At 41.2% G+C, this 14,364-nt stretch overlaps 1 protein-coding gene across 10 annotated transcripts in view; it reads right to left on the bottom strand.

The window, feature by feature from the left end:
- Positions 1-373: 373 nt before the first annotated feature.
- Positions 374-14,364, bottom strand: part of LOC116770116 (maternal protein pumilio) — a 53,396-nt gene continuing 39,405 nt past the window's right edge. For 5 of the 10 annotated variants that reach the window (XM_061526705.1, XM_061526702.1, XM_061526698.1 and 2 more), the window contains 9 exons: positions 7,206-7,722; positions 5,457-5,640; positions 5,066-5,163; positions 3,088-3,292; positions 2,625-2,792; positions 2,350-2,518; positions 2,070-2,264; positions 1,770-1,975; positions 374-1,688 (listed from right to left, as the gene is read on the bottom strand). In XM_061526705.1, the coding sequence (XP_061382689.1) occupies positions 1,457-1,688; positions 1,770-1,975; positions 2,070-2,264; positions 2,350-2,518; positions 2,625-2,792; positions 3,088-3,292; positions 5,066-5,163; positions 5,457-5,640; positions 7,206-7,722 (1,974 nt within the window). In that variant the 3' untranslated portion in view covers positions 374-1,456. Of the gene's footprint in view, positions 1,689-1,769; positions 1,976-2,069; positions 2,265-2,349; positions 2,519-2,623; positions 2,793-3,087; positions 3,293-5,065; positions 5,164-5,456; positions 5,641-7,205; positions 7,723-14,364 lie in introns of all 10 variants that reach the window. The other 5 variants (XM_061526706.1, XM_061526707.1, XM_061526703.1 and 2 more) reach the window with 4 other exon arrangements.

Raw genomic sequence — 14,364 nt, 5'->3', positions numbered from 1 at the left:
CGTTCCAAAATTTGAATGACTTAAGAATATATAAATAAGATGATCTTTCAGTTTGTCCGTTTTTCAAATCTTATTAATTACATACTGTAACTTTCGAAGTACATGTTCAATAGCACACTTATCGCTCTTTTACTGTTCGATATAATAGTTTCAGCATTGACTTCTTTAAGGGGTGATAAGAAGCCCTTAGGTCTCTTCAAGGTTTGATCATTTTTAATGGAATCCTTTATACTGAATGATATTCCATTCAGTATTTCGAGACGGTTACATTCCAATGTTATGTCCATGTTGATTCAATACCTTAACAGATGTGCCGCGTGCTGCATGGGAGTGGGGGTGCGGGTTCGTGTATGTGTTGTAATAAAACGACAGGTGCTTTGTAATATTATTACAGAAATGCTTTATTAATTAATGTCTAAATAGATGGATCACCATATAAATGTTATCTAGTACAACCTACAAGACGGGACGGCTGGAGCCGCGATAAGTTACACCTCGTCGCTCTCGACGCCCCGCCTTTCTCCATAACATACAGGTTTTACAAATCATCTTGTTAACATTTTTGTACAGCCATATACAATAATTTTATTTTCAATTACATCTAGACGTAAAAAATCTGAGGTGTCGTAGGAAACTACGCTTCCTATTAAAATAATTACAGACGGGGAATGAGGAGCAGCTACGCTTGTGACGTGCGACCGGCAAGGCGGACCTCGGGCTACGGCTATCAGCACAGCACTAACAATCATCACTATAACGACGTGCGCGCACACAACTAAGCATCGCCCGCGTGCCTCGGGGCCAACTAAATAACTTAAGTTACACGTAACACATAAAAATATACAAAAATAATAATTCCAAAACTATACACTCCGGCGCTTAGAATATTCGATAAGCTATGTACGATTTAAAGCCGGTTTTAAACTTAAACGAGAGCTTGACTTGAACACTACACAAAATAATAATAAAATCACGACTATAGTGCCGATTGTCTAGAACTGCCTGCGGCATTCTTCATCACTCCCAAGATTCAAGGTCCCCTAGCCCAGCTAACAGTAAATCTACAACGAGCTACATTACGGAGAAGCACCGGCTCATCGAGACCGCAGCCTTCCTTCGATTCATAAATTACACGAGAATGAGAGACTTTCAAATATTTATACATAGATTCATACGAACAACGAATAATACTAGAACACTTAAGAACTAGAAACGCAAAAATCGCTACGCCGCGGTGAGGCGACGGCCGAGCGCTGTACAACTATCGTTTAGTAAACAGTTATCGTATCGTTCTGTACATCAGTCTGCCGCTATATGTACAGGGCGCCGTCCGGGCGACGAGCTCTATACTTACAAATGTACAATCGCAAATATTCACAAAATTTATAATAGGCAGGGATCACCCGCGCCGTCGCATCAGCCTAACTCCGCGGACGTCGACACTCGCTCACACACACTACAGGACCGGGTTGGGCGGCGGCGGGCCGATGGGGCCCAGCTCCGGCGCCTTCATGAAGAACTTCTCCAGCTTGGCGATGATGTGTTTTCCGTACGTGTATTTGCGCAGCGAGCCGATGTGAGGTCGGATCTTGTGCATCAGCACCTTCCGCTGCGTCGGCTCCGCCACGTCGATCATTTTCTGGACCACGTAGTTGGCGTACTGGTCCTTCATCATGACGTGGAGAGCGCTGCGGAAATCGAATCATTAAGGAGGGGTCAGATAACGCTCGTACGATACAGGTGTTACAGAATCCTAGCACGGCTCTCACTTATCGTTAAACCCGCACAGCTCGTCGATGAGCAGAGCGCGTTCGTTGCGCGTGGCGTGCGTCACACACTTCTCGACCACGTTGGAGGCGAACTTGTGCTGTGACAGCTGCAGCACCTTCCCCCGCACGCCGGCCACCAGCCGCGACCTGTCCTCCGCCGCGCCGTGCTCCAGCACATGTTGTACCACGTAGTTACCGTACTGGTCCTGTACACCACACACATATATATATGAAGTTATGATTAATAAAGTACCTCCATAAATAACGGGGGCTGGGTGTATGTGCGTGTGAGGGGTGTACCTGTATGAGCTGGTCGGTGTGTGCGTGTAGCTCGGCCAGGACGGGCGCGGTCTGCTCGGCCGTGCAGTGCTCCAGGATGCGTTGTATCACTCTGCAGCCGTAGGGGTGAGTCGACAGCGCGTACACTTGACCGGCAAACGCGTTTATTATAAACTGTAACGCCGCCGGTTCGACGCACTCTATACATTTTTGTACCTACAAGAAACGATCAAACACGTACTCGACGAACATTCACAGATACCAATTTTGTTTATATATATTCAGTGAGTCAAGTACTAACAACATGGTTGCCGTTCTGGTCCTTGACACACTTGAGCACGTGTCCGTCCAGCTCCCTGACCACTTCCTGTTGCTGTTCGGGCGGTATGGACTCCAGCGCCTTCTGTATGACCCGACAGCCGTACATCTGCAGCGCCAGCGCCAGCACGTGTCCGCGCACCTGCAACACCAGTGTACGTTGTATCATAAGCTACACGTCTAACTCTAGCTCTCGTATCAGCGCGGTATGGGCGCCGCGTGTGCAGTCCGTCTGTTGCATGTGTCTTTATGTATACCTTTTGAGCTAGCGTCGTCTTCTGTTCCGTCGTGCCGAACTCGAAGAACTTCTGTATGACGTAGTTGCCGAACACGTCCGTCATGAGACTGTACGCGGCGCCGATAATTTCATTAAACACCATCTGTTTCTCTTGAACCGTTGCTCTCTCCAACTTCTGTTGTATAAACCTACAATAAAAAAATAGTTTAGTATTATTGTCCTGAGAGTCGTGGATCGAGTCAACCTACGAGTTGTATATATCTGTATATATACGTCTCGTAGATGTATATTATTAAGAATAGAACATTGCTCAAATATCGAAGAACACTTTGTTATAAATCTATAATTATCAGGTGAAAGCCAACAACATTTCTACTAAAAATGTTTAATATTCAGACTACAAACAGGTTATAATATTATCTGTATATTCTATTTATATTTAAATGTATTTATCTGTGTGTGTGTGTTTGTGTGTGTCATTACCTGGAGCCGTGCTGGTCCTGTGAGAACTCCACGATGTGGTTGGCGAGGTCCCTGAGCTGCAGGTTGGGGAAGCGATTGTTGCGGAAGTCCTCTAGCAGCCGTGAGCGTCCAGCAGCCGGCTTATCGCCCGCCACCAACGCGCCCACCCCGCCCACGCCCACGCCGCCCACGCTCCCCACACCACCACCGACCAGCTCTGGAAACACTTTAGTACATTACAACCTATTTTAACCGGCTACGTGAGTGATCGATGTCTCCTGTCTATATTTTTCTTTAACTTAAGACGCCAAACATTACAATTTTTTTATGTTAAACATAAACATAACATCTATGTATATGTGTGTGTATGTATATATATGTATATATATATACACACACGTGAGTGTGTTTGTTCACTGTCCGTGTAGTTTGTTTGCCTTCTCTACCGTCCAGTTAATAAGTGTCCAATATTGATTCCGTGATCTCTTCATATATATGAGTAAGGTTACTGTGAGATGCGGAGTCATGTTTTATTCAGTAAAATCTATAAAACCTCCTTTTTATGGGCGACCTCAGCAATAAAAGCGACATTAATTACACTATATTAACACAACATTGGTTTTAACTGAAATCATCTTCAATACAAGTAAATTTATCATCATAGTAGTTTTATTCAAAATTCAGAGATGAATTTTTTTAGTTAAAATATTTTTCTAAGTTCACTAAGAATGTTAAATATATTACAAAAAAAAAAGAAGATTATTCGTTGCAATTACAAAATAAAATGCTCAGCTCAGCCGCTAGTGGCGTAATGATGCAGGTCTTCAGTAACGCCACCTCACGGTAAAATGGCAACATGTATTGACAGATACAAACGCTATTCAGATGTTATTGAAATTAATTCTATTATGAAACACATGAGGTCGGTCCTTACATATCGCAATATTATATAAAAAGCGTCAGTTTTATGTGTGACGGATGTGTGGATGTCTCTTCGCTTTTAAAGCGATAAATTGCTGAGCGGATTTTGGTGAAACATTACAATAATATAGTTTCCAAACCGGTATAAACAATAGGCAAAGTTATCTCCTTAAAATCTCAGTCGTCCCCGAGGGACGGAGGAGTTAACCTTGTATTTTATGAAGCGGTACACGTTTTTCAAGCAAACATTATTAGTTTTTATTTGGGTTCAATTTCATTTCCGCGACTGAAGTCGGGGCGAAGGCTACTATTGAACAGTATTATATGTTTGCTATCGGCTCACATGCTCAATGTACATAATGACGTCACAGCCACTCGCAAATTGTTTTCCTTTTTCATTAAATAATAACAATACGTCAATGATAACAAAAAACATCCCAACTAAAAATGTATTTTTCTTCAATATGTGTTTCATTAAAATGTGCAATATCGTTTATATAATTGTTAATAGTAACAGAGGTATTTTTCCTCCATAAGCCATCCGTACATGAGATACATAACCGCGGTTATATAGCCGGATGCTCATATAACATTGTATAGTACATAAGAATAACTTTTTCACTCCGGTGCTGGTTCGACTACAAAATGTGTACAAATCAAAAATAATTGCGAGCTTGTCAATTAACGAAAACATTTTTCTGCTGACGACACGTTGAGCTACACTTATATATATATTTATATAGCCACATTTTTAACGTCCAATGTTCTGACAAAAACCCAGCGGCCGGTAGTAATGTCGGCCCGTACTTTTGTTTCGTATAAAACTCTCCGTGTGCTCTATTTTTATGTTAAATACAAAAACTTCCCCGCACTCCGTAATCGATCGCTCGTATATTGAGTGTAACTCTGTGTGTGGGAGGCGATGATGTTCTCAATGTATCGGGCACAAGGAGAATGTAATGCCGAGTGTGCGTAAGTAGTGTTATAGTACATGTACTGTATGGGGTACGTCCGGAGCGCGGTGTCGGTGAGCGAGTGTACACATGTATCGCTGTGGGGTGTATGTGGTGGTACCAACCTGAGATGGTTCCGACACCGCTCAGTTTGCTCAATAGTGATGACGACGAACCGAACATTCCGCTGTTGGAGGTCAGGCCTTGCGCCAAACTGCTCACTCTGCAATATGCGGACATTACAATCAATACATTTTATACAAATATCAATAACATCACGTTACCGCCGCGGAGACGTGTCCGCGGACGTCGCTGTGAAAGGTACACACACGAGACACGAACACATTACACTAAACGTATGTATTATATCATGTACAATGAACAATATACAAAGCTATTTACATGTCGTCGATGACAGCTCATCATCAGTGATTCGAGTCTCTCCCCGTGTGTTCAATACGAACTGTTGTCACTACATATGTATATATACAGGCGTGTGTCAGGCTGTAGGTGTACCTGTACTTGGCGGTCTCAGCTCCGGGCGCGGCGGACACCGGCCGGAGCCCCACCGGTCCGAGGGCTCCCAGCGGCGGTGACAGCGGTGAAGGCCCCCACTTGCGCGTGTAGTCCTGCAGGCCCCCGCCGAACTCTAGCGAGTCCCTCCTGCCGGCAGGGCCGCCCGCTCCTCCGGCACACGCTCCTGTAACGACATACATCCCCTGTCTCTCTCTCTGTCTCTCCGCTCTCTCTGTCGCTCAATTCTGTACAATACTATGTACAAACTTGAACTAGGCCTCTATGTGTGTAACCGTTACATAATATATATACATAGCATGAGAGGAGCGCGTCATCAACGTCAGCACGGCGCGGAGGACGGCTCCGTCCGCACTCATCGTACCTACATCTATGGTCTACTATCAATATATGTTCGACTAACTTACTTCAACACGACATCACGTGTGTGTTTCAAATGAAATAAGGAAAGTACAGGCCTGTTCATAGACGGAACATTCCATATGAAACGAGATGTTCATACATAGAAGCGTCTTTGGATGCAACATATTTACATAACGTATGTAGGTACAAATAATGAACTCATGCTGAACACTATGTATATAATCCTTTCTACTCGGTACTCTAGGTACGCCGGTAACAAATCCGACCAAAACTACTATTATTTAATCACATCTATTGTACCCTACACATAATAAATATAAAAGCGCTGTATGTTTAAGTGTATATATTATTTCCAAGCAACATTCCACATGAACATAGTAATGTTTATTTATTTCCACTCTGTTTTCAAAACCTGTTCTTCTGTTAATCGAATGTATAATATATATATATATACATATTACTATAACGTAACAATCTATCACTTCACGGCCCGGCGTCCACGTCTCACCTGTCCCCATAAATCGTCTATGAACCATCACATCCTTATCTCTATACATATTTTTGTTTATCTTTTACATAAATATAAACAAAGTTAAAATATTCACGATCAATTAAATCTTCATGAAGAGTATTATGGTAATATATGGCTTTGAAAGCTGTTCACATTAACTTATTTATAAATAGAAATGATAAAGAAAAGTATATATATATATATATATATATTGTAATTATTTTTCTAGTAATTTACAAAGAATGAAGTTTTATATTTAAATATATTCGTTAAATATAAGGGATAGGTTTGTCTGTTTGTGTGTTCGGATTGTGACCGTGTTTCAATATCAAATAATGTGTATCCGATGCTGGGACATTATTGTATATATATATATATGTATACTATATGTTAGTGCGGCGTTAAACGCGTCGGCGGCGAGTTTCTTACATCGACCAACATTATTCAAAATCAAAACATCTCTCAAACTTTACGTTGACGGAGAATTATTCAGGATTCATTTTAATTATTATAGAAAATAAAGAAAATATCTGCAAACCCTCGCGACTACATGTGTACATAGAGAACGTGGGAATGCGTTCACATTACCTATAATATATATGCATGTATGTATATGAGTTTTTTAAACGTTTCGTTATTATGTTGAAACACGTTTTCCTGATCTTGTTTCACATAACTCTCAAGCAGTCGTATATTAAGTCAGCCAAGTTCAAACTCCTAACGCCCAGTCCCCCGTGAGCCCCGTGAGCCGCGTGAGCCGCGCCGGTGCTCGACATGATATGCGTATGCGACACCAGCTATGAGACAGTAGATATTAAACGTCGGCATATTGTTACGTGTCGGCGTCGCTCTCTCACCTGGTTGTTGCTGCTGCTGCTGCTGTGACGGCGGCTGCGGGGCGGGCGTGGCGGCGGGGTGTGTGGGCGCGGGGTACTGGCGGGGAGCGAGAACTCCGCCGGGGGACACGAGCCTCAGCGGCGTCCCGTTCCTGCCGCCCATCACCAGCGAGCCGGGGTCGTAGTAGGGGATCACGTACTGCCCCTGGCCGTTCACTTGCTGCTCGCCCTGCTGCGGCGTGAGCGGGCGCCGCGGCTGCTGGGCCTGCTGTTGCGCCGGCTGCGCCACCAGCCCGGGGTATACTCCCCAAGGCGCCGCCACTCCATAGTATGGCGGCACGCCGGCGATCAACGCGCTCACGTACGGCGCGCCTTCCTGGCCGGCGTTGATCACGTACGGCGCCTGCGTGAAAGCCTGCTGGGCGGCCAGCTGTTGTTGCAGCTGGAACTGCTGTTGTTGCTGTTGCTGCAGCAGCTGTAACTGTGCCGCAGCAGCCTGACCGCCGGCCGCCGCCGCCTGTTGCGAACGGAACAACTGCTGCAACAAAACAGAACAACATTTCAATATAAGGTAATTAAAAAAATATATTATTCAATGTTCACCAGCCAGCTACTGTACTCGTATCAAATAATACATAATATTAATTTGCATTCTCATAGTTAATACGCCACAACGTGTCGTAGCGTTTAACAGCTGTTCCCGGACGCATATCGTAAACTCCTACATGTTTAATTAACACTGAACGGTATCGTTAGCTGTTCGTTCGATCGTGTATCTTTTGTTCTGTTTCGTTGTTTCTATTATTTTTCCACGCTCCGCCGTATCCTGTATCGGATGCACGCTCGAGGGCTTCTCTCCGTGAAGCTCGCTAATTAACACAATCGTTTAAAAAGTTAATAACAAGCCGCATAGCTGTCGGAGGCACACGCCGCGCCGCACCGCACACTGCCGGCTCTTGGCTTATAAAATAAAACGTTCTTTATAACCTTTAACGGAGATAGCAGAAATTTATCTCGAAAATTTCATATTTACACAAAGAAGCTAGAGGTTCACAACTTAAATATATATACGTAAGAAAATTCTTTACTTTTTATGCTCTATTTAATGAATGCAATTTCATTTTAAAGTTATAAATGGTTTCAATGACCGCTCTACTTTCGAACTAATATGTATCAATTATTACACCATGTGACCCGACGTATACGATCATCGTCAGCGTATTTTGTTATCACACACACAGCATGGTGCATATTTGTACGTGGTGTGTATCTAGACACGTGAATCATGTTATTTATTTATTTATATCACCGCGAGCTGTCCCACTCCGCGGACCAGCTGGTGATGAAGCTGATGCCTCTGACTCATCGGTTGTTATATAACGTGACGTCAGCACTTCGCCTACCTGTCGTGTTGTGATCACACGTACCGTTGGCCGTGCTCCAAGCCGTGTTCTCTGTATACAACATAACACGCCAGCCCACACGGCACCTTCCGTTTCGAGCGAACTGGCCACCGAACAGTTTCTAAAGCGTCCAATGATAATACGTATGAAATCTCTACCCCCGATACAACGTGGTACATTAAGATATTACCATAAAGATTATACATTAAATAATTACTTATCAACTGTGAAACAGACGCAGGGACCCGGCGGGCCATCATATTGTAATTTCAATTACGTCGTTGTGTTCCTTCCTCCTCTTATACACAGAATGAACCCGGTGACTATTTTATTTTTCATTAGCTAATTGACACGAAATGATTATTATCAAAGGTCGTAACTTCGCGGGCGGGCGAATTTTAAAGTGTCGGTTCGTTGTGTGTGTGAGGGACGGGGAGGGGGAGGAGGACAGATCTCTTTTGATCTCGGCAGGCTGCCCGTCTTCTGTTCCGAGGCCAATTTAATTCCTGCAGGTGGTGGTGGTGGTGGTGTCGGTCGTTTAATTCCCCGTGTCCTGACGTCGCACGTGCGCTAAGCTGGCTAACTTGACCGCAACAAAATTAAGTCGTCCGTGTCGCAGGAAGGCGCCAGCGAAGCAACGTCTCGCATTCAATTAGACGTTCAGTAATCCGGCTGCGGCGAGCTTCGATACCAATTACTGGGGTGTTATTAGTGAGGGAGCGGAGGAGAGCGGCAGGTGACGCTCTGCCCCGGCACGTCTCGCAGACGACTCTGATCATCTCGTGTTTTATTGTTACATACCAACTACGAGGAACAGATTACAGGCACATATTATAATAGCGTGTATGTCTAACTACAGCACGATCTAAGAGATCGAACACTTCAGAGTACGTTCTGTATAACCATTTTCATTTTGTCAATAATAATATTGTTTCTTGTGCACCCTTAAATTAACAACTATTAGAATTACAGTAGATAAAAATGTACATCTAGGCGGCTTTATCGCTAAAGAGCGATCTCTTCCAGACAACTCTATATCAAACTGATAATTATAATAATATTAAGAATATATATATATATCTATAGTATAACAGCATTACATGTAAGTAATCTTAATGTCGACTCACTCGATGACTGTTTTTAATGTCCTACATATGAACAGTGGACAGTGGATTGTAGATGACGGAAGCATTAGTCGGAGGGCATTTATTATTTAAAGACACTATGTGACAGGTGAGAGAGCGTCACGCTCCGCGACGGGAGCTCTCTAGAGAATCTCTCGCTCCAGGCGTCGACAAACAAATTACGTGACAAAGCAATCAATTACAAACGAAAGGAACCTAGCCCGCGCCTCTTGAATCGAACGCTACGTCAACAATGAGCTTTTAGCGTCCTCAGCGGCGAGGCGGCGAGGTGGCAAGGTGACGAGGTGACGAGGTGCTCCTAGAGAACTCGATACTATAATATACTCTACTGTGTAGTATAAGCATTTAAGGAATCCTTAACGTAATTGTTCCCATCGGTATAAAGGGAACGAGCAAAGTGAATCGGAACAAAGAAAAGCGTTCCATCCACGTCGTCGACAAATTATGTTGTTGATCGAATACGAAAGTTAATTTGTTGAGAATCCGAGTGTACGAGGTCGGAGGTCGGAAGTCCAACGAGATTACTGTGATCCGCGATACCGACGGCGGCGACTCCTGCTCAGCCCCCGCGACACATCGCAGCGACCCTAACGAGTTTATCTGCCCCGAGGGCCGCCAGCCTCGCTCAAACTCGCTCAGCCACTTGACGAACGAAGCTCATCTCTTACGTTATCAACGGCTAAATGTAATCAATTTCCAAGTAATATTTTGTCTTATACATTTTTTATACAATTTCTCGTCGTTAAGGCGTTTTAGCTATTTTTTAACTACAGTTTAACAATGATTCCTGGTTTAGGGGCTTTTCATTACTCAATCCATTGTATTGAATGTGATCAAACGAGCGGGTTATATTTTCAGTTCTAATAAGAAGGTTTTTGAGGAAGGAAGCTGGTAATAAAATTGATTTAAAACAGCCTCATTTCGAAACAACAATCAAAGATCAATTAAAAATGTGATCAATATAAATTGTATATATCTAGTTGAGCTTATTAATTACAAAATAAGACTTGGTTCCATTTACAATTTTTCATTGGATGCCCTACTGCTGCCTTCGACATAGAACGCCGGTACATTTTAATGAAAAGGTGGTTAAAGGGCGAGGGCGGGTTCCCGGCTGGGCGGAGTCCGGGCACGCCTACGTCGCCCACGCCCTGACAGAATAATACAACTAAATATTTGTATTGACGATCACGACAACAAATCTGAGATAAATATAATAAAAAAATCACAACAGTTTATATTATATTATAAGTATTTATATAAGACAAGAAATACATTATAAGCAAGGCTTAGGTGACACACGAGAGATTCAAATCATCAAACGGCATACTTGTGACAGCTGATAACCAACAACATGACAATTGCTGTATAATCCCTTTATCAGATACATAGCAAGGCACAGTACAAGGATACGCGGTGTTTGTTTTATATAAAACACGGATCTCAATTAAATGAACAAACTAAGATATAGCATTAAGCGAGTTAATATGTTATAAACTTAAAATACTATCCTCTGCCGATGCACTGATGCAATGTTACTAGATAAATAGCGTAGTAAATCAGAATAATACAATTGATACAACTAATTTCATAGATTTAATAAATGTAAATTCTTAACATTGAAATAGTTGCATTTTTTTCTTGATTCGTAAAAAAAAAACGGTTGTCAGGACAAGCCGAATAAAGACATTTACTCGCACACATGAGAGGTGACAAGAAACTTATTAGGCTACTATTAACCCAACCGACTATAAAAAAAATGAAGTTCTCAACTACATTTTATTTTGTAACGTTATAACTCCTTCAATTAATTAGACCGACTTCCAAATTTCGATTTTCGAGTTCCATTGTTACGATGAGGATCTGATGAAGGGTCTCGTAGAACTTGATTAAACCAGTAAAGGATGATGAGGAGTAACTCAGAGGCTGTTCATAAGGCAGGCAATACCATAGGCAAAAGCTAGTGTTTCATAAAATTATCGTTAAAAAATAAACATTTAGCCTAAATTTGTTACAGTCTTCATAGACATTTTTTGTATGTACCTATCGTAAGCGGCGGTAACCCATCCATTTCGCGCACCGCGAACGTGATCCCTTTACAAACTTAACATTAATTGTTAACTCTGCAATGACCCAGGCGACACTTAATTTTAAAATTCAGTAATTTATATATATTAGTTATAGCAAAGGTCAGGTATTTTTTGCGGTCATTAAACTGTATTGGTATAAATTTTAATATCATTACCTCGTTTAATAATACAACCGACATTGAAAAGAAATATATATTTTTATTATATATTTCTTTTCAATGTCACTGGAAAGTTAGGGTAAAAGACATTGTATCGTTATTATTTATCATTTAACATTCGCCACCTCATTCGATTGATTAAGTGTATATTCAAGTAAAGGTACATTTAAATTGCTACATTTATTGTTAATATAATATATTAATAAGTTCATCAATTTCTTTTAAACGACTACCCCTTTATATATAATTTCTAAACTGGCTAATTTTCATGTGTATTATACAGCGAAAATTATCTTTAATTAGAGTCCAAGAGCAGTAATGACTAAAGAGGCATTTAACAATTAGATTAACCGTCAACAACTAATATATAAATTATATTATACATCAAGTGTACAATCAATATTAATGTTTCACGGACGGTTAAGATCGACAACGTGTCCGTATTTGTTGACGTTAAACGGACATGACACATAGACCGAGCCAGGCCAGGTCGGTTCAGAGCACGAGGGTGGTATGTTTCAGGGTGCGGCCGGACTGACGATGCTTTTATCAAAATTAGCCGGCGCACCCGCAGAGGGAACACACCCTGATAATAAAACACGAGTCTACATCGAGGACGTCAGCGGCCGTCAGCCGCGCCCTGACACCTCACCCTCGCCCACAACTCACTGCAATATAACTTATTATTTTTTACACTCACTGAACTGTTTCTCGGTGTCAGCAAACAAGCCACTATACAACATCTAAATTGGCAACAACGGAAGATCCCAGCTCGTCCATCAACATGTTTTTACCCTACTCTCCATCCTAAACGGCTATCATAAGGATAAACACGGGCCGGCGGAGATTTGTGACGGCTCTATAAAGATACAGACCATGTGGAATATAATATAAATGGGGTGAAACATTTTGAGGAACGTTTGATACGTGCAATATATTATATACGAGAGCAGCGGTCGGTCTGTGTCACGTCTCGCGTTTCCATCTATTAGGGAGCGTATTTTACGATCTATGGCAATAACAACACACATCATATTTAGTACTCAAGTTGCTACTTTTATTGTCACATACATAACTTCTGTTTATTTATTTACAGTGAGTGGAAATGCTCTTCAATCTTGTGCAATACAGTAATATCTTTTCAGTATCGTTCGTTCTGAATGTTAATGTATCTTAAATAGACATCCAAAGTGCGTCTTCGTGACAAACGAAGTTGGCCAAGCGTTTGTAAAGTGAGGTCGCCGGTCCGTTCCTCTTTAAACGTCATCTGTATGCGTGTACGCACGCTGCACTACTAGGGTGTAATCTAAACAGCCAGCATGTGTCACAACATGACTTATTTACTTCACAATATTTAAATTCGAAATATTAGAACTATCCATTTATATATAATATATTGATCATGTCATATAATATTGTCAGTTGTATTACGATGCATACTTTAATCATATGAATTATGTATCAAAAAGTGTTTTTTTTAATGTTCCACTAGTAAAACAGACGCTAATTTTATGTTGATATTTAAATGTATATATTTTGAAATATGTTTATAAGTAATCATTATTAATTAAGTTAATTATCTAAATCAATTCATTTAATTATCGTGTGTAATAATATATAAATAGTTTCTATTATGTTCTTTAATTTAATTATTCATTGCTTACAAAGTTACACAATAACAAACATGGTCTACCTACACCAAATTGTTCGTATATTTTAATCAATTGAATTATATTCCTATTTACTTAAAATATAAAAAAGTTACTCAAAAATATACATAGATTTGTGTTCTTAAAGGTAAATTCGATCTAGTATAATAGCGAGAGGACGAGCCAAGCATTATAACTAACTACATGACGATATGTACAAAACAAATAAAACAACTTTTGTTATTACTATTTCACAACTTTTTTGTTTTCGGTCGAACAAAATATATTATCCGAATTGTAAATCTTAATCGGCCCATTTCGGTACGGTCTGTGATCGGTCTCGTTTAATAAGGAAACGTAGAATAATGGATGCGAAGGTGGTGAAAATATGAATACATTACAACACTGCATTACGAGCAAAGTAATCAGCCTCACGCACGAAAGCGGCACACGACCGCCACCACCCTTACACCGTACACCGAACAGTATATTATTTGTAAAACCAATAATTCACTTACCTACACCTTCATTTCGGTCCATTTACAGAACAATAAATTTTAGGGCACATTATAATAATTGTTGTTTCTTCTCCGTATTAAATTTAATCGAATATAAGGAACATATTTATATGGAATGCGGAACATATGAAATGGTTATTGTATTCAACGGTCGACAAACAAAAGGCGGAAAATGACGTCGATCTAGCAGACTCACGAAATGAATCACTTTATATCT

Source organism: Danaus plexippus, assembly GCF_018135715.1.
Source record: "Danaus plexippus chromosome 3 unlocalized genomic scaffold, MEX_DaPlex mxdp_25, whole genome shotgun sequence".
Classification (NCBI taxonomy): Eukaryota; Metazoa; Arthropoda; class Insecta; order Lepidoptera; family Nymphalidae; genus Danaus; species Danaus plexippus.
The sequence above is the reverse complement of the archived record's forward strand: the minus strand, read 5'-3'. Positions and strand labels throughout refer to the sequence as shown.